At 47.4% G+C, this 19,324-nt stretch overlaps 1 protein-coding gene across 1 annotated transcript; it reads left to right on the plus strand.

The window, feature by feature from the left end:
* The first annotated feature begins 8,661 nt into the window (after window positions 1–8,661).
* On the plus strand, window positions 8,662–11,229 carry LOC120662562 (serine/arginine repetitive matrix protein 1-like). Its single transcript, XM_039941685.1, has 4 exons — window positions 8,662–8,704; window positions 8,921–9,587; window positions 9,839–9,909; window positions 10,140–11,229. Exons 1-4 carry the CDS (start codon window positions 8,662–8,664, stop codon window positions 10,229–10,231), a joined length of 873 nt encoding a protein of 290 aa, XP_039797619.1. The 3' UTR covers window positions 10,232–11,229.
* Window positions 11,230–19,324: the final 8,095 nt, after the last annotated feature.

Below are 19,324 nucleotides of genomic sequence, written 5' to 3' on the forward strand. Positions count from 1 at the left end.
AATAAGTAAAGCCTATGACGTGTGGGATCCACATGGTTGGTGGAGGTATTGAAGATTAGCTTTTGGTAGTCTGCGCTGTGGGACTGATTACCAAAACCGTAAAAATAATTATTGGAGGTGGAGAGAGAAAATGTTTTGGTAGTGGGGGAACCGTAAAAATAACTGTTGGAGGTGGAGGGAGAAGATGTTTTGGTAGTAGGGAATGAGCAATTTGCTGGAGATGCTCTAATGCGGTTTTCGTTGTAGGCCCAAAAACAAAATAAACACATAAACAGGATCGACGTCCGTTACAGATCGGACGAACCACATCGTTGATCGACGAGTAACCAAATTTCAATCAGCTGGCACCGAGTAAATCTGTTATAGTATAGATAACCAAAAGTACTGTCCGATCCGATCCAATTCCTACAATGTAATGACCAGATCACTTAAATCGCCAAAAAATAGCACAAATTTTGTGCCATTTTGTAGAGTTTGTCACGAACATTTTTGTGCATCGATCATATTTTGTGGGGAATAAGAATAAAAGTATACAAGAACCATCTAGTATCGATTTTCGGAAATTTGCTTCTTCGTTCTTCCGTTCTGCACTATTTCTTTTTTTTTTGTTGCAGGTGCTGCACCCGGCCCAGGCATGGTCCGGGGCACTGCCTGCATCCTTCCATGCCAGTATGTCACGACGAATGTGCAGGCTGGGCCGAGGTAACAACGGGCTGGAACTAATTAATGACACCCATTAATGTTTCGTATCTGCTGAGATTATCTGAGGCGCCTCAACATCAGGGAGACGGCCCAAACGGGGAAAACTTTGAAGCCGGGCGCTCCTCCCTCCCTCTCGCTCACGTTTCCCTCATTCCTCCCTGCTCCTCCCAGCAAGCACCCCACAGCAGCCTCGCCCGCAAGCCGCCGCCAAAGCCCTCGCCGCTCCTCGATCCCGCTCGCAATCGAAAGTCGAAACCCTAGCCATCCAGCGCGCCATGGATCAGCAGGACCGCCGCACGCCGCCGCGCACCAGCTCCAAGTCCAACCCCCACGCCGCGACCTCAGGCGGCTCGTCCTCCGCGATGATGCTCGGCCTGTCGTCGCCCGCGACTAGCCCACATCGCCGCCGCTTCTCTCCCTCGCTGTACCCGGCGCCGGCGCCGCTGTCGCCAGGCCGCCTCGCCTCCGGCTCAGGATCGGCGTTGCGCTTCGGGCAGATCCCCATCCCGCCGTCGTCGCCGGGTGGCCGCCAACGCGGCACGCACGCGCTGCCCACGCCCTTCCTCTCCGAGCTCGCCTCGATCCGGAGGATGGGCGCCAGCCTCTTCGGCGATCTGGACGCGCGCCCGACGAGCCACCGCGATGCGGGCGCGACGCGGCGGGCGCTCCACGGCCATCAGCAGCCTCAGCCTCAGCAGCAGGAGTGGCCGTCGTCAACGCCGACCATGTCACCCCTTCCAAGCAATCGCTTCTCGGGGTTCCCGGCGTCCGCGTTCTGGCCGCAGCAACGACGCCAGGTGCAGTGCCAGTCTCCCTCTTCGTCTTCTGGTATTCCTCCGCCTCCGGCTTTGCTGCAACAGCAGACGACGAATCATCCGTCGTCGTCGTCCACCGATCTGCTGGCGCCACTGCCCAGTGGCACTGGCATCTTCTCCGGCCTCGCTCCGCCGCCATCGCCATCCAGCAAGTCCTCCTTCACCGACCTGACGCCTCTGCCAGGCGACGAGCTGACTACCATGTTCGGTTCATCATCATCCTTGTCATCGGCTCACATGGCGCCTGGTACTGTTAGCCAGACCATGACCATGTTCAGCCACGCGCAGTCATCGTCAGACTCGGAGCTGCTTCCATTTCCGCCGAGTCTGGAAATGCAACCACAGGATCAGCAGACGCCGTCCTGGCAGTGGCAGTCTTCAGGGAATTACGGCGTCACCTGCTCTGAATTTGAGGCGCCGATACTGGATGTAGCAGTAGCAGTAGCACCTCGGTTTCAGATAAAGGAGGAGCCCATGGACGCCGCCCCGTGCATTCAACTGCAGCCCGAGCTCATTTCCCTTGATGACGAAGACGACGACGGGCTCAGCGCTCTTCTGCAATCGTTCCAGTCGCCAAGTGAGCCGGCGAGCTTTCACAGCCTCGAGCCCACCTCCCTATTAGAAGACAGCAGCAGGTTGTTGCAGCTAGGAGGCAGCGGCAGCAGGCTAGATCTGAGCAGCAGCGACGGCCCTAGCGTCTGGAGCACCGCTGACACCAGTGGAGAAGACTGGGCGGGCATACCTGCATTGGCCGGCATGTTCCACCAGATGAGCATTGGTGGAGGCACCATGAGCACTGGCCAAGGCTGGCCGGCGACGCCAGCAGCACCGGAAGGAGGCCAATACTGTATGTTTGATGACAATAGTGGCAGCAGTACCTGGCCAGTGATGCCTTCGTGTGCCAGCATGTTCGACCAGGTGACCATTGGTGGAGGAAGCATGAGTGGCATGGGCCAAGGCTGGCCGGAGACACCAGCGGCAGCTGACGATGCCGGTGTGTGCGTGTTTGACAACAGTGGCAGCAGCACCAATCCCTGGCCGGAGATGCCTTCCTTTGCCACCAGCATGCTCGACCAGGTGACCATTGGTGGAGGAAGCATGAGCCAAGGCTGGCCGGAGACGCCGGCGCCAGCGGCAGCGGCAGCTAGCAACTACGCTATGTTTGACATTGACATCACTGCTGGTGGCAGCAGCAGCAGCAGCAGCGGTGCCTGGGCAAGCAAGCCCTGGAACATTAGCAGCTCGTCTATGGAGAACTCCACCCCAGTGCCAAAGCTGATACTCGGGGGCATGGAGAAATCCAGGTTGCCACGACAGCTACCATCTCGTGCAGCTGTTGCTAGCAGCAGCATGTCGCGTAGGGGCACCTATGGGGACTTGTTCTCTGCGGCCGAGATGGAGATAATCAATAGGGATAAGCGCCTCAAGGAGATCGTGAACACAGATCCTAAGAGGGTTAAGAAGTATGTATATCTATGAAAAATGCCATTTAATTATCTGTTGATAGACGTACTCTTTGAAAAAAAAGGATCTGTCATATTTTCAGCCAATCTCATTTTGCTTTGTGATGTTCACCTTGGCTACTGTTTCGGCTAGTCTTGGTTTATTACTTCGTTTTATGGTTAGTTAGATCATTTTGTCTTGTATCACACACATATGGGTTAAGTTACTTGCATGGTCCAAAGAATCTACAGTTCTTCTCACAGTTTCTTATCTGTACACCTCGATCTATTGTAGTATAAGTGGTACTTGTTTTTGCCTTCTCTTGGTTTGTATTATATATTGTTTCGTGGTCAGTTAGATCAGTTTGTCTTTGTTCACATATATGCATATGGATTACTGGATTTGCAGCATTTACAGTTGTTTCGTACTACTGTTATAATGTCAAAATTCTATGTAAATTGTGGAAAGATATGTGGGCTTTCAATTCTGTGTCAGTTAGATTATTTGATGGTTTATAAAATTTATGACAGTTGATATGAAAAATGTCGACGCAAATAGCTAGCCTATCCCTATATCCATGGATTTACATATTAGTCTCCAGTATTTCATGTTGAATGTGGTGATAAATTACTGTGGTCAACCTTTAGTACTGCAACTGATGAACTGATCTTGTTTCCCATTTCCAATTCGTGTAAATTGCAGGATTCTGAAGAACCGGATAAGCGCGGCAAAACTAAGGGCGGCACGGAGAAATGCTGACACTACTGGAGAAGTGGATATTGGTACCAGCACGTTAGTGCCGGTCAACCAGGAGCCGGCACTAACGTGCCTGAACAGTACCCGGCGGACACGTTAGTGCTGGCTAGCAACCCCAGCCGGCACTAACGTGACATCCCCCAACGGTCAGCAGCGCAGCCACAATGGTCAGAAGCCATTTTAGTGCCGGCTGGGGAGCCTGGCCGGCACTAACTAGGCACGGGCAAGTTAGTGCCGGCTAGTAGTTCTAGCCGGCACTAAACGTCGATGTTTAGTGCCGGCTAAATCCACTAGCCGGCACTAACTTGCCCCGTATAAACCATCCCCTCCTTTCACTCTTTTTTCACGGTGCTGCCCATTTTCTCTAAAATTTGTGAGGATTTCATCCATCCAAGTGCACCAAAGTTTAGTAGCTTCTTTCACTCTTCTTTCACGATGTTTATTCTTTGTTTCATGCTTTCTAGATAAAGAAAATAGTGATTTTAAGGTTGAAGAAAAATGAGCATAATTTTTCAATTTGTTCATTAATTTGAGCAAAGTAGGATTGATTAGTTAATTTTTAGAGAAGGTTTACTAGATAGTTTGACTATGACATATTTAGAGTAATTTTTTTGAATTATTTCACGGGGACATGTGTATATGTTATTATGCAAAATTTTAAGGATTTTAAGGATGAGGGAAAATGAGCATGATTTATCAATTTGTTCATTAATTTGAGCAAGGTAGAATTATTTGTTGTTTTTTAGAGAAGGTTTACTAGACTATCACACATTTAGAATGATTTTTTCGAATTATTTCATGGTGACATGTGTATATGTTATTGTGCCAATTTATTTTGTTATTTACTTTAGGTTTACTAGATAGGTGGCCTATGACACATTTACAATTTTTTTCAAATTACTTAATAGTAATTTGTTTTTAGGGATAATGAGCATGATTTTTTTAATTTGTACATAAGTTCCACAAGAAATAAGTTTCGCCGATAGTTTGCATATTCTAATTTCTTTGGATAGTTTGTGTTGGATGTTGAGACATTTATTTGTGTACGTTCTTTTAGCGACAATTATGCCAATTTGAGATATGTAGAATTGATTTTTGTTTTTATACGATAATTAATTACAGATGGACCGGCAATGGATACACGACAGTCGGAGCACCTCGGCGTGGATTCAAGGTTTAGATTCTTTTCTCAAGGCGGCAATGACAAATAGGTCGCCAAAGGGTTTAATGTGTTGTCCATGCAGTGTTTGCGAAAATAAAAAGAAATTTCAGAAAAGAGATACTCTATTGAATCACCTGGCCTTGAATGGTTTCATGAGTAACTATACCATTTGGACCAAGCACAGCGAAATTGAAGTTATGATGGAAGATAATGAAGAAGATGCCGATGATGATAACAACCTTCCAGATTGGGCATGGGTTCATGAAGCAGGTGGCTTTCAAGATGAACCAATGGACGAGGGTGAAGCAAATGTTGCACAAGAGGAGCCACCTGACGAGCGAGGTCAGGCATTGCTTGATGCACAGAAAGACAGTGAGATTGTGAAGGAGGCATTAAAGTTCGAGAAGATGTTGGAGTATCACAAAAGGTCGTTGTTCCCTAGTTGCAAACTGGAGCAGAAGAAGTTGGGTACCACGCTAGAGATGCTGAAATAGAAGGCAACTAATGGTGTCACTGATAAGGGATTTGGTGAGCTATTAAAAATTGTAAAGAACATGCTTCCTGAGGGTAATGAACTGCCGTCAACAACATACGAAGCTAAAAAGATGGTTTGCCCTCTTGGATTGGACGTGCAGAAGATTCACGCTTGTCCTAACGACTACATTCTGTATCGAGGCGAATACGAGAACTTGGAAGCTTGTCCTGTTTGCAGCGCTTTGCGGTATAAGATCAGACGAGATGATCTAGGTGATGTTGATGGGCAGCCGGTAAAGAAGAGAGTTCCCGCAAAATATGTTCGATTGCTTGAATAGTATCAAGGTCCCGTCTGGGTACTCCTCAAATATACTATAAATCCTATAAGCTACACATAATTGATAATGGAAGTATATTAGTTAATTTACTTCAATTACTATTATTATTGTATAGATATAATTAATAATATGCTTAAAAATAAATATATCAATTTTTGTTATATTAATCTAATTATTAAGCCTATTATGAATAAATTTACTAGTATTAAAAATTTTGTGGAAAAAAGATTTCGCGCGGCCAAATTTTCTTTCCCGCCAGTTTAGACAGAATAGTGCCGGTTGGTAATACTAGCCGGCACTAACGTTCGTATGTTAGTGCCGGCTAGGATTACCAGCCGGCACTAACTTGTCCCGATGATGTCACAGGGGCACGTTAGTGCCGGCTGATAATACCAGCCGGCACTAACCAAACACTCCCCAATAAATCCCCTTCCCTTCTCTCCCACAAATCACAATTTTCAGATCGACATCGTCGCCCCAGCCGCGCGTCCTGCTTGCTCGCCCGCGCGCATGCGCCGCCGCCCCAGCTCCCGGCCGCGCGTGGATCCCCATCCGGCCCTCGCCCACGTGCACCGCTGCGGGTCGCCATCGACCTCCTCGGCCCGGCACGCCGTGCCGGCCGCGCAGCCCTACGCGTCCCCCGGCCGCCGCGCCGACGCCGCCCCGACGCCGCCCTACCCCCGCCGCCCCAACCTCATCCTCGAAGTCCGCGCCTCGACCTCGTCATCCTCGGCACCCCGACGCGGCCCTGCGCCGGCCCCGTGCACCGCCGCCACGACCTCGTCCCCGGCGCCGCGCCCCGACGTCGCCCTGCACCGGCCACGACCACCACGGGTGCACTCTTGGTAAGGCCGATCTTCCGGTCCTTTGCTTGCTTCACTTCCTCTCACTGCGCCGTTGTCTACCCCTGCTTCCTCGCCCAGGCTTTTGCTGCCCACTGTCGGCAGCACGCCATGCTTAACCCTTAGCAATTAGCACCGGTACGGGTAGCCGAGAAGCTGATCTTACTGTTCGATCATCTCCCATTAGAGGGAGGACACCGAGGAAGCCATCACAACCCTTAGAACACTCGCGAGACAAATTCTTTTGCTGTGTTCTTGTCAAACCAATTCCTTTGCTCTAGGATTCAGATTCCTATTTTTCCCCCCATATTCGTGTTTATGCAGTTTTTAGTTTTCTTTTTCAGTGTAGAGGAAATAGAAGCAAGTAAATATTGATGAAGTGTTCCATTGCGATTACATTCAGGTGGTTCCTTATCTTTCTATCTGTGGCAGATGTAGCCTTCGAGCTTTAACTGAGCTTGCAATCAAATTTCTAGATGCAAGATAACCTGAATTTACTTTGATGTGTTCAGCAGTGTGCCATCTGCTTCTGAATTTTATCAATTGATTTATATTACCTTATTGTACCATACAGCTACTGTAATTTTAGACCTTTAGTACTGGCTTCCATCACTGCAGTTTATAACATGCCAGTTCATGTGCTAGACTGCAGATAGTCATGTTGGTTTCTAGCTGCTAAGGAAAATGCCTTAGTGTGTGCCAAGGCAAAGTTGCTGCTAAGAAATTCTTAGCTTCCTTATATTTGCAAGGCCAGTTTGACCAGTTATTTTTTATCAGGCTAACACTTGGCACTTCCATCGAATTAGTATTACCACTGCCATACCAATATAGCTACTTATGCAGACATTCCCATTTATGTATTAACTTGATAGAAGTGCAATATAGGATGTTAATATCCTGTTTTGAGTACACTCACACTTAACCCTTAAGGTTTTGAGTTATACTTTATGATAGAAGTGCAATATAGGATGTTAATATCTCTCACCTAATTTATTTCTTTTTAAATAAATATTTGCTATACTTTATGACATTTTCTGGATATATTTTATCTAAAGATTAAACACTACCTAAAACTTGCATTTTGAAGACAAGGATTGCTGAAGTATATACTGGTGATAGCTTAAGCTCCTAAAATAAGTCGATAGGCAAATGAAAGTGTAAAAAATAGATGCATTCTTCTCACAGGTACCAAGATCTAGGTGTACGACTCGTTAAGACAAGATAAATCAAAGTACCAAGATCTCATCGAGGTGATAAATACTGCATGGAGTCGCTACCTCCGCAAACACATAGGCTTGAAAGGTGAAATCGAGCCTCTTCGTTGGCTGACCGATTTTCCGGTATGAATATATTCTCGCTACTAGTGTCATTCGTAATAAACATCAGGAACATTTTATATTGTAACCCACATTTACCCATAGTGTTGGAGACAGGAGCTAGGAAACAACTTATGTGGATACTACGTATGCGAGTGGATCAACACCTATGCGAGTGAAAAAGGGCAAATGACACAAGAGGCATTCAATGTACGTGAGCACAATCATATCTGCTCATTATTTTAATTCATTATTTTTTATTCTAATGTTTTTATCTGAAAATATGACAGCGTTGGAGGATGAAAGAAGAACTCATTGAAATGGCTCGGGTCAAGGCAATTCAAGAAGCTATGTGCGGATTCCTGCTCGATGAAGTCATAAATCCTAAGGGGGAATTTCATGGCGATCTCCGTACAAGAGTCGCCAAAGAAGATCCGACGACGAGGAAGCTGATACTTACTACAGTTGATGCTTAATAATTTGTAATATTTCAAGTACTTTTGAACTTCTAAGTGTTCCATATATGAACTCTATATGTATGTACATATATTATATATATATGTAATATTATATTAGTGTGATGCGATCCTAATATTAGTGTGCAATAAGTTAATAATACGGTTCTAATATTATTGTGCAATACGGTACTAATACGGTCCTAGTATTAGTCTGCAATACGGTCCTAATATGATACAAATACGCATAGCAATATGTATAAAAAGAAAAAGAAAAAAAAAAGAGAAAAACATTTAGTGCCGGCCAGTAATACCAGCGGGCACTAAAGTGGATGCCTGAGACCGCTCGTGGCCACGCATGTTGGTGCCGGTCAAAGTAGCCGGCACTAACGTGTTGTCACGTTAGTGCCGGCCATTTATTGCCGGTCACAGGGACCGGCACTAACACGTCCTGTGACCGGCACTAATAAGCCTTTCTCCAACAATGTGAATAACTGGAGATCTAAGCTGACTTGGTTGCGTTATATATATATATATATATATATATATATATATATATATATATAATGTAGCTCTATTTAGTACCTAGGTATGGAATAAGCTATTCCGTACCCTAGCCAACCAACCGGACCAACCTTCGCACACCGACCGACCGCACCCTGCGCACCCGCCCCACGCTCGTCCCCGCGCGCCTCAACCCGGCCTCGCCCCTCCCCCACGACGAACCGCCCAGCTCGCCCACTCCCCCATCTCCCACGACAAACCGCCCAGCTCGCCCAGGCGCCGCACCTCCCCGTTCCCGGCGGCGCCGCACCACCCTGCCGTCGCCGCTCCCTCAACTCGACGCCCCAGCGCCGGTTCACGCCTCGGCGCCGCCCCCCGCCTGCTCGGGTTTCGTTCATCGGCGGCGCCGCACCGCGATCTCGGTTATCCACGCCTCGGAGCCGCACCCTCGCACCGGCGACGCCGCTCTCATCCTCTCGGAGCGCCCGGCGCCGCACCCTCCTCCCGACGGGGCGCTCCCTCCTTCTGGCGCCCCACCCTCCTCCCGACGGGGCTTCGTCCTCTCCCGAAGCAGTTTTCTTCCCCAGGTCGCGATCTGTTTTGCTCCGCCATTCCTCCCGTCGCCGATCCGGGTACTGGCGCCGCCCGCGGCCGGTTGCTGGCCAACCCCTGCGTGTCCCCGCATTCAACGCGACACCGCTCAGTGCTCCCGTCGTTGTTCCACGAGACCGATCCGTCCTCCCGTCGCCGTCGATCCTCCTCAGCCTGCCTTCGGATCAGGTGATTCCCCGCTGGCACAAGGTCCCTTGCTGTTCCTACGGTTAATTTCGTGGCGCCCGTTGAACATCATGGTCGCCGCTCTCGAGGTCTTACATTAGCAGGGTCATGTAGTGTAGCAGCACATCCCCAAGTTTGCTATCCCTCCCGTCACCGCGCATCGCCGTTTCCCGTCGAATCTCCCGCAGGCCACAGCAGGCACGTCTCCACTGCGCAAAGCTTAGACATAATTCCTTTTTTCTTCAATTTTGCAGAAAGATTTACTCTAGCTCCTGGGTGGCGGCGCTCAATCTGATGAATCGCTGGGAACCCCCGCTGGCTCAAGGTCCCCTTCTATCCTTTCCCACCAATTTCTGTTGTTTTGGTCAATTGAGCTCAGAGATCCCGATAATTTGTGGAGGTTGTAGCTCAAATTAGGTCGCATCTTGGTAAAATCTGTAGCTTTGTGATCCTTTTCCCTGTTCCCTTGTTTCTTGCGTGCAAAATATCTGACCAGCAGCTTCGCCTTATACCTATGGATGAACTCACCCATTCTACTTTGAGATCACGGTGCAGGTTTTCTATCCGTCCACTTACCTCTCCCATTGGCGTGCACGGCGAGTGCGACGGCAACAGCCAGTGGCCACTGGTGGCTAAAGCTGCCTTGATGCATGTGTTATGGAAGATGAAACGTGAGGCAGCGGAGAGCTGGGGATGCTAACGTTGATTTGCTCTGCACCATTCCTACATCGTGGAGATCAGCAACGAGGGCAGGAACAAGCTTTATGTGTACTCAAAAGGGACTTCACTTTCCTGAATTTCTGAATGCTTCACTGAATTTGATTCAGATTATGTGTGGCACTGACCGTAATGCCCCTCTTTTGGATTCAGGTGAGGTGGTCACGCTCCTCTCACGTGTATTCAGGATTATTACTAGGCCTTTCTCTGATTTTGAATTAGAAGTGCCAGTCAGCAAATACACTAACGGGGTTCATCTGCTCCTTGTTTTTTCTTGCCACTAATCATTATATGCATTTAAGAATTATGTCAAAACCACAACAAAGATTGGTGCTTTTCAGCAAGTGTTTGCAGTACGCAATTAACTGATAGAGTGTACATACAAAAGGTTAGGGTGCATTTCAGTCAGGGCATGTAAATCAGAGTACACTGACAGTGTGTTCTTCTATTATACTAACTGGAATCCAGGTTTCTATCTTTTTCAGCCCTTGTAATTGGATGCACTGGTGCTGCTGCATCTTAAGATGGAAGTACTCATGCCTGATGGAAGATAAGAGCAAGCATGCTGTCAAGCCAAGAACAGCACATCATCATCTACAACCATTTGAACGTCTGTAGTGTGATCCTTCCTAAGAATCCTAACCCTTCTTATGGTCTGATTGGATTAAAAAAAATCATATGTTCATGCTGATCCGAAGAAGTATGAATTGTTCTTCTGATTCCAGAACATACAAATTGGTGAAAGCATTGTGGAAGTATTACTGCAACAATTTTGCACGATAACATTAGTTGTAGTTACCACCATTCTGTTTGATACATATTGGTGTTTACTCTGCACCTTGCCTCTGAGCAGTGTCAATGTTTAATGTATCCAATATCAGAGTTCATCTCTTCAGAAATCAAAAGTGTTACTGCTTTGGCTACAAGATGAGAATCGGCCATTCTTTTGTTCTGGTAGATAGCTTCAGGAGACTTTGCAAGTCCTGTTTTTGCTAGTAGGTTTGATGTACTGTGCTGACCTGATGCGGTTGAATTGCCTTATGAGTTTCAGAGCTTGAAAAAAAAATCTGAAAGCTTTATGTAGAAATAATGCTTGATTGAGTCTCCCTTATTGGCTTCTACTATCACAAGAAAATTGAGTTTATTAGTAAGAAAACGAATGCAACATCGTACTAGTAGTTGTTGTCAAAATATTATTGGGATTTCAAAAATAAAGTCCATGGTGTTATGCCCAGCGCATCTCGGCAGCACGGATGGAGACATGTACGCGTGGGTCAAAACAAACTAGGCACTGCGACTCCACATGCGCGCGCCGGCAGGACGGGTTGGCTTGGATCGACACGTCGGGAGCACAACCGCTCGGAGACGTGCGCGCGCCGGCAGGACGGGACGGAAGAAAACCGGCCTCGCGTCAACAAAGAAAAATCGCGAGCCTCGGAGCGACGCGTCGGGAGCCAGGCGCGGGGTGGGTGTGCTCGGGTACAGAATAATATTCTGTATCCAGGATATGGAATAGCAGTGTATATATATATATATATATATATATATATATATATATATATATATATATATATATATATATATATATATATATATATATATATATATAGGCATTGGATTAGCTAGCCGCACCTAAAGGCTGCTTACATAGGTCGTCCATGTTAAGCTTAGGATTAGCTTGCCTGTTTGATATGGTTTGACGTTAATTTGCTTGTTCATCTGCCGAATGTTGTGGGCGTGTTTGATTTATTAGTATTAGTTTGAACCAGATTTGGTCTACCACTCTTGCAGTGGTTCGAACAAATGATGATGTAATGGTTTAATTACTTAAGGGATTTCATATACAGAAAATAACCAGACGGAATATCTTCCCAGAAGTCATATTGATTACTACTGGCCTTCAGATCATCCAGTGTTTACCTGTGGCGCTAGGTCTGGAGCCACTTTTTCTTGGTCACTCATTGTTGGTTCAATCTTGTAACACCCGAAATTTCACATCTAGAATGTCTAGTTTAATTCTATAAATTTTATGTTTCAATAGAAATAATTTAGGAATATTTAAACCTCACAATTGGCTCAAACTTGATCTGTTGCATTCATGCCGCTGCTTGTTATATTTTTTGTTGAGTGTGTTTGATGGGTTCTAAAAGCTTTTCAGAATTTTTTTTCCTAATTTTTCTATATTTAATTCTGTTTTCTTGGTTTTTATTTTTTTCAGAGCAAAGTAAACTCGTTTTCTCTTTTCTTCTTCATTTCCTTCCTCTCGTGTGTTCCGCCGGCCAATCCCTCTCCAGCCGGCCTACTTTTCTCTGCCGGCCGGCACCCTTTCTCCTTTTCCCTACGTCCCCTCTTTCCTTCTGTGGTTCAAGCCGGCCGAACATGCAGCTCTCTCTTCCTCATACCTCAACCCTCCTCCTCACCATCACCCACCTCTGGCTAGGTTCAAGATGGCAATGGATACCCAAAACATAAATACTCTTTGGGTTTTACTCAATAAAAAGATGGATATGGAATGAGTTTTCTATCCGTGGGTAATTCATATACCCATTGGATCTGGCGGGTACAGGTATGAATGTATACTACTGTAGAATAATAGGATTGGTGCATAATGGATGTATTGCATTGAGACCTCGGCCGATATATATAAGAGTACAAGACTTGGGGGGCAAGGCTCCCCGGGATACATATGGCAGTCTATGATATGTATATCTATAACTACCAAATATACTCTAATACTCCCCCGCAGTCATAACGTCTATGTGGTGCGGATGCTGCGACTGGAGAGAAAACCGACGAGTAACTCATGCGGATGGTAGCCCTTTGTGCCGATGTCGAGGTAGCCGAGCTGGAGGGCGAGGAGCCATGGTCGAAGATGCCGTGCATAGGATAGCCATGGTCGACGTAGAGCTGTCGAGGTTGCCGAAGACGAGGTAGCCGTACATGAAGCTGCGGGCACATGAGGAGGCGCCATGATGGTGGCGTAATGGAGAAGACGCCGAAGACAAAGATGGCGATGCGTCGAGGCAGTCGTAGAAGGAGCGATGCCGAAGTCGATGCAGTCAGGCCATCGGGCGACACATGCCCGAGTTTGCCAGGCTCGGGAACGCATCGGGGACGATGGGCACGCACCGGTGTTGCCAATACTGGACGTGCAAGGGAGGATGCACAACCAGACGCCGTCGCTGGGGGGACCAGCAGAGAAGGCCTCCATGGCGATCGCAGGCGCAGAAGAAGGCGGGGTAGAAGGTGCCAACGCCTGCTGTTGCTGGAGTAGACGAAGTAGTCGGGGACGAGATGACGATGCTGGTGACGTGGTTGTGCTAGACGAAGCGAGGAGGGGAACCCAGATTTTCCAGCACAAGGCCGAATGACCCGGATGACGCGGCGGCGGCTCTCGAAAGAGACAGCGAAGAACTCGAACAGCTTGACGAAGACCATGCGCGGGGCGCGCAGCGACGAGTCGACGATGAGGCCGGGGACGTGGTCGGCGGCGGTGAGGAAGCAATGGAGGAGAAGACCACGGGGTGACACCACTGCTGCCCGAAGAGACGATGCAGCGGCAGCCCTCCGTCCTCGGTGAAGAGCGCGCTCGACGAGGATGGACGTCACGGGAGCCGGGTGGATCACGCACATCGGCTGATCAGACCGATTAGCGTGAGGCGGAGACAACGGTGGGCGAAGTTGGCGAAAGCATCCCGATCGGTGAAGACGAAGACAAGCCGGCGAGGGTTGACGTGCGGACGAAGCGACGAGGAGGACGGTGCAGATGGGCATCCCTTAGGGCACCGTCCATGTCACCATGTCGCATGTTGAAGATGAAGAAGAGGACGTTGAAGTCGATGCCGATGTCGAAGTAGAAGCGCGAGGTCGACGGGCGGTGGGCGACTCAATCTCGATCAGTGATCGAGTGAAAAATCAGAGAAACTAACCAAAAATAAACCAGCAGCAACTTCTTGTATAGAATCTCTGGGTGCACAGAGCAAAGACCCCCCAATCCCCTTATCTCTTTCCTGCTTGTCGCTCACCACGGTCAACAGGGTTCCGCCAGCCATGGTGCGAGAAAAAGGAAGATCCAGAGGAGGGGTCGGGCCGCCGCTGGCGGTGTGGTAGGCAGGGCGGGGTAGGGCGGTTCCGCCGGGGGCGGATCCCCGCTAGGGAGAGGCTGCTGGCGGAGGGAGGGCAGAGCCACGAGTGGCCAGCAGCGGCCGCGGCCGCTGACGGGCCAAGGCCTGGCGGAGCGGAGGAGCTCGGGGCGGAGCAGTCCACCACCAGTGGAGGAGACAGCGCGACTACAAGCGACCCCCGCAAGGGAGGAGCCGCGCGGAAGGGGTGCAGAGCCGCCCAGGGAGCGGATCTAGATCCGCCGAGGCGGAACCCACCGGCGGTGGAGAAGATAAGGGCGGAGGCCTGCGCGGATCCGCCCGGAGGAGCAGGAGAAGGGAGGCCAGCGGACGAGGAACCCTAGAAAAGATCTGTTGCTGCTGGACGACCTTCTACAATGGCAGATCAGATCGATCTGCCGCCAGACTTTGGAGGATGGCGCGGCCCCCGGTGGAGATCATGGACGACCTCCCCGGGGGCGCGCTACGAGGCCGTCGACGGGGCGCGCTGGAGGCGTGCCGTGGGGAACGACCTGTGGCGCATGAAGAACAGAGGTGCGAGGGGCTGCGGAAGGGTTATGGTTTGAGGCCGAGGATTCTAGACCTAAACTCGTGATACCATGTAGAATAATAGGATTGGTGTATAATGGATGTATTGCATTGAGACCTCGGCCGGTATATATAAGAGTACAAGACTTGGGGGGCAAGCTCCCCGGGATACATATGGCAGTCTATGATATGTATAACTATAACTACCAAATATACTCTAATACTCTCCCGCAGTCACAGCGGGAGCACCGCAGACGGTGAGACTAAAGAAGAAGCCGAAAGCAGGAGACTAACAACTACTCATACCCACCTACCCACGGTGTAAGGAAAATGGCCCCATTAGGCTATTGTTTGTGATTTTGGTGATTGAGTAACAACGCAATCAATGAGACTAATGAATTGTCAAGTGAATAATTATAGATCCCAAGGATGAAGCAAAAAGGCCAAGCAAAGCAAAACACGAAGAAAGAACTCAAAGAAAGATTGAAATGGACGAGTTCTGCAGAAACCAGTGGCACCAGATGAACTGATGCAGGGGCATCGGACTATCCAGTTAGCACCAAATAAACCGACGCATAGTTGTCAGTGCAATTTGCTGCACTGGTAGGAGGCCACGTGGAGAAGACCAAGTGGCACCGGATGATCCGACGGTGTCAAGATGTAGCGTCAGAGCAATCACCGGAGGATTGACCAGAGAGCATGTCAAGCGCGCTGAAATGCAGTCTTCAGCACTGGATGATCCGACGAGCACTAGTGCAATGACATCAGCAGCTAGCCGAAGATTCCTTCAGCACCGAATGAACCGAAGCTCACCGGATGAACCGACGCCTCCTGACCGGACTATCCGGTGACCGCCACGTCATCTGTTAGAGACCCAACAGATACCCCGTGGCACTGTGTGACCGGATGAACCGGTGCCCTACCGTCGGTCTATCCGACGCCATGCAGAAAAGTTGGATAACGGCTCCCAACGGCTCTCTCCACTTGGTGGCCTATATATATGGGTTTCCCCGGTCATTTGAAGATTGCTGGAGTTCAGGAACATCACACCTACACCCAAGAACATCTCCAAGCCATCCAAAAGCTTAGTGATCATATCCTTAGTCCTTAGCACAACTTTGTGAGTGTTAGTGCTATGTTAGCTCTTTAGTGAGTGAGAAAGCAATGCCTTGAGCCTTTGTGCTGTGGTTCTTTGTTGAACCAACACGATATCTTGGTGCGCCGGCCCCTTGGAGCTTTGAGGCTCGCCGGCAACGTCAACGACCCTCCGACTTGATGTGGAGCGGCGTGGACGATTTTGTGCGGGGGACGTGGAGACCCCCATCCTTTGTGGAGAAGCTCCTTAGTGGAAATCGGAATCAAGGTGACCGTGGTTTTGATCACGGAAGAGACTTGATTGCCGAGAAGCGATACTCTTAGTGAGTGCTTCAACAACGTGGATGTATGTGTGCCTTTGTGGCTAACCGAACCACGGGATAAACACCCGCGTCGATTGTTTGTTTCCTCCTATCCCGCTCTTTACGTTTCCGTATTTCATACTAGCAATTCTTGTGTGCCTTTACTTTCGTAGAGTAGTTTCTTGATAGGAAAGCTATAGGTTGCTAAACTCTTTTGGGGAGGGGTTTCACACTAGAAGAACTGTAGTTGCACATATAGATAACATGTTTTAGTTTAATATTGTGCAATTTAGTTGGAGCCATAGGTTAAGTTTTTAACTTGCCTAATTCACCCCCTCCCCCTCTTAGTCTAGAGCATGATCCGATTACTTTCACACGGGTAAGAAACACTTGCAGAAAAAAAAACAAGCCAGCATAAGTGCCTAACTCATTTTAGCCCATCCAGCCAATGAATTTGGTCCAAATCCAATTAAACCCTACTATTATATATATACATATACATATATGTATGTATGTATGTATGTATGTATGTATGTATGTATGTATGTATGTATGTATGTATGTATGTATGTATGTATGTATGTATGTATGTATGTATGTATGTTGTTGAACTCTCCAGTTAAACTGATTTCTATTAGTTTGTTGCTATAAAGTTTGGAATCATTTATTTTTCTTGCGAATGTCTGATATTTATAATTCTCGGGCATGCTTTCGGGTGCAGCTTACCAGTTGGGTACAAATTACCCACGCGAGTGTATGTGTGTTTTTCCTACCCGAGTGCCTACTTTTCTCCCGACTCAGACCCGCGCCCTCACGCTCGCACATACCACCTTTCCACGTCACTACAAAAGTTATTTTTTAGGGATGAATAAAAACATATTTTTATAAGTGAGTGCGATATCCACCCCTAGTTTTCACAACTAAAAATTGATTTGTTGGGGCAGGTGAGCCCATGACCCGCCACTACAAATTATTTATCAAAATATGAAAAAATTAAAAAAAAAACTCAAAATAGCAAAAGAAAAAATAAAAAACTATCCCTTCTAACGGGCGACCACCACAAGTCCCTCTCCCATCGAGGTACAATATTTTGATAAGATATGCACACTTACACAAATCAAGATTCTAAGTGCTTATCTCGAGCCTCGCGCGCACCCTCCCTCTCCATTACACTACACAACCACTTGTGACTCAATGAGATATGTTATTCTTTTATATTACGTTGAAATCAATTTGTAGGTGCGGGTGAGGCCATGGCCCACCCCTACCAATTCATTTTTAGGGGCGGCTGATGTCATCGCCCGCCCCTGAAAATAATTTTTTATTTTATTGTGAAAATTCATTTAAATCTTTAAATATAGTAGAACAAATGAAAAAAGTGAAATTTTTTACACTACAACAGTCCTCGCGCACATGAGCCCTCGCCACATCCACCATCGATTTCATCCCTTTTTTCCCCTCTGGTTTGCACCACTCACCATGTGCCCCAGCGCCACCTGAGCTCCTCTGCCACACCCCACCGTCACCAGCCACCCTCAATGCCTCCAACCCCCTAGGAAGATTCCCCACGACCGTGCCATTCTCGCCACGGTCGCGCTGCCATGGTTCGGGCAAGTAGATCTGACAGTGCCCCTCAACCCTTCCCCTCCGGTTGAACAAGCGTCGGCCGCCGGTCTGCCATATCTTATTTTGCAAAAAACCCTCTAGCTTTTCTAGAAATGAATCCCCGGTCCTATCTTGTTCAAAAGCAATTAAAATCCAGTCCTTTTTCTTGCATTAACCACCCTAATCTTTTCAAAAATAGAAACCACCATCATTAGGGTAGTTTTTACACGTTAGCCCTGTAGTGTTTATATAAAATTGTGTTGTAGTCCCTAGTTTCTTTCTGTTAATCCCTTTGAACTAACTAAATTCTCACATTTATGCCCCTGCAGAACTATTTTTAGTGTACATTTAGCGTTTTATATCTGTTTCAAGCGTTCATAGTATCTGTTTGATCGTTGTGATATTTAGAACTCATTTTTAAGTTTTATTTCTCTATTTATCAATGTTTACTGTACTGTTTCAATTTATTTTCAATGTTTGCTTGTATGTGCTTGTGTTTGGCTTGTTCATGATGAATAGACAAGCGACCGTTCGAGAACTTCCAAGAGCAAGAGTTTGAAAAGTCTGGGCAGCAACATGGAACTAAGGAAGGCAAGTATATTTTTTTATCATACTTTTGCCCTAATGACCTTTATTTACTTTTAAGCTTGCATGTATTAAATTGATGAGTCCTATTATATCTGTATTTATTATCCCTGTTCTTGAAGTCGGGTCATTTATTTAATTAACGTGTTGTTTGCTTAGTTGCTAAATGATGGTCATGGTGGCTTATGAAAACAATACTTGATAATTAGTTTATATCTTTTGGAACCACTATGATGTATTGGTGACAATAATTAATTTAAAACCATTGAGTGACTATCCAGAACAATAGTGCAACCACAAGAACCAATGTGCTCTGGTCTTAGTTAAGTAATTGGATGTCTCTTTTTTGTTAGTGGTTGATTCAGCGCAAGGGGGCTGTGGTGAGGGGTTCGCTGCCTGCCAAGGGTGTGCTGTTTTGTTTGGTGTTTATCACGTCTTGGGGAGGTTCACTATGTAGCTGTTGAAACCTCAGTAGGCTACCGACTTATTAGGGAGCCTTTGAAAAGGCTTCATAGTGCATCCTTGCCGCTCACCTAGATCTTCTCTTACTGGTATGCATCGAAAGAGATTGTTAATTTCTTGAATTGTTGACGTTCTATGGATTCCAACTGAGGTGGTGTACCACCTAGTTGTTTTACTACCTTGGCAAGCTATGTAAACACATCAATCCATTGCATTAGAAGCAATGTAACGTTAATAAGGATTAAGACAATCTTAATAAGGAAAAGTTCTTACTATTACTAGAGTTGGTATGTTTGCTTGAGAGCATAGAGTCGGTCTAGTCCTA

This window comes from Panicum virgatum, chromosome 2N (genome assembly GCF_016808335.1).
Source record: "Panicum virgatum strain AP13 chromosome 2N, P.virgatum_v5, whole genome shotgun sequence".
Taxonomy (NCBI): domain Eukaryota; kingdom Viridiplantae; phylum Streptophyta; class Magnoliopsida; order Poales; family Poaceae; genus Panicum; species Panicum virgatum.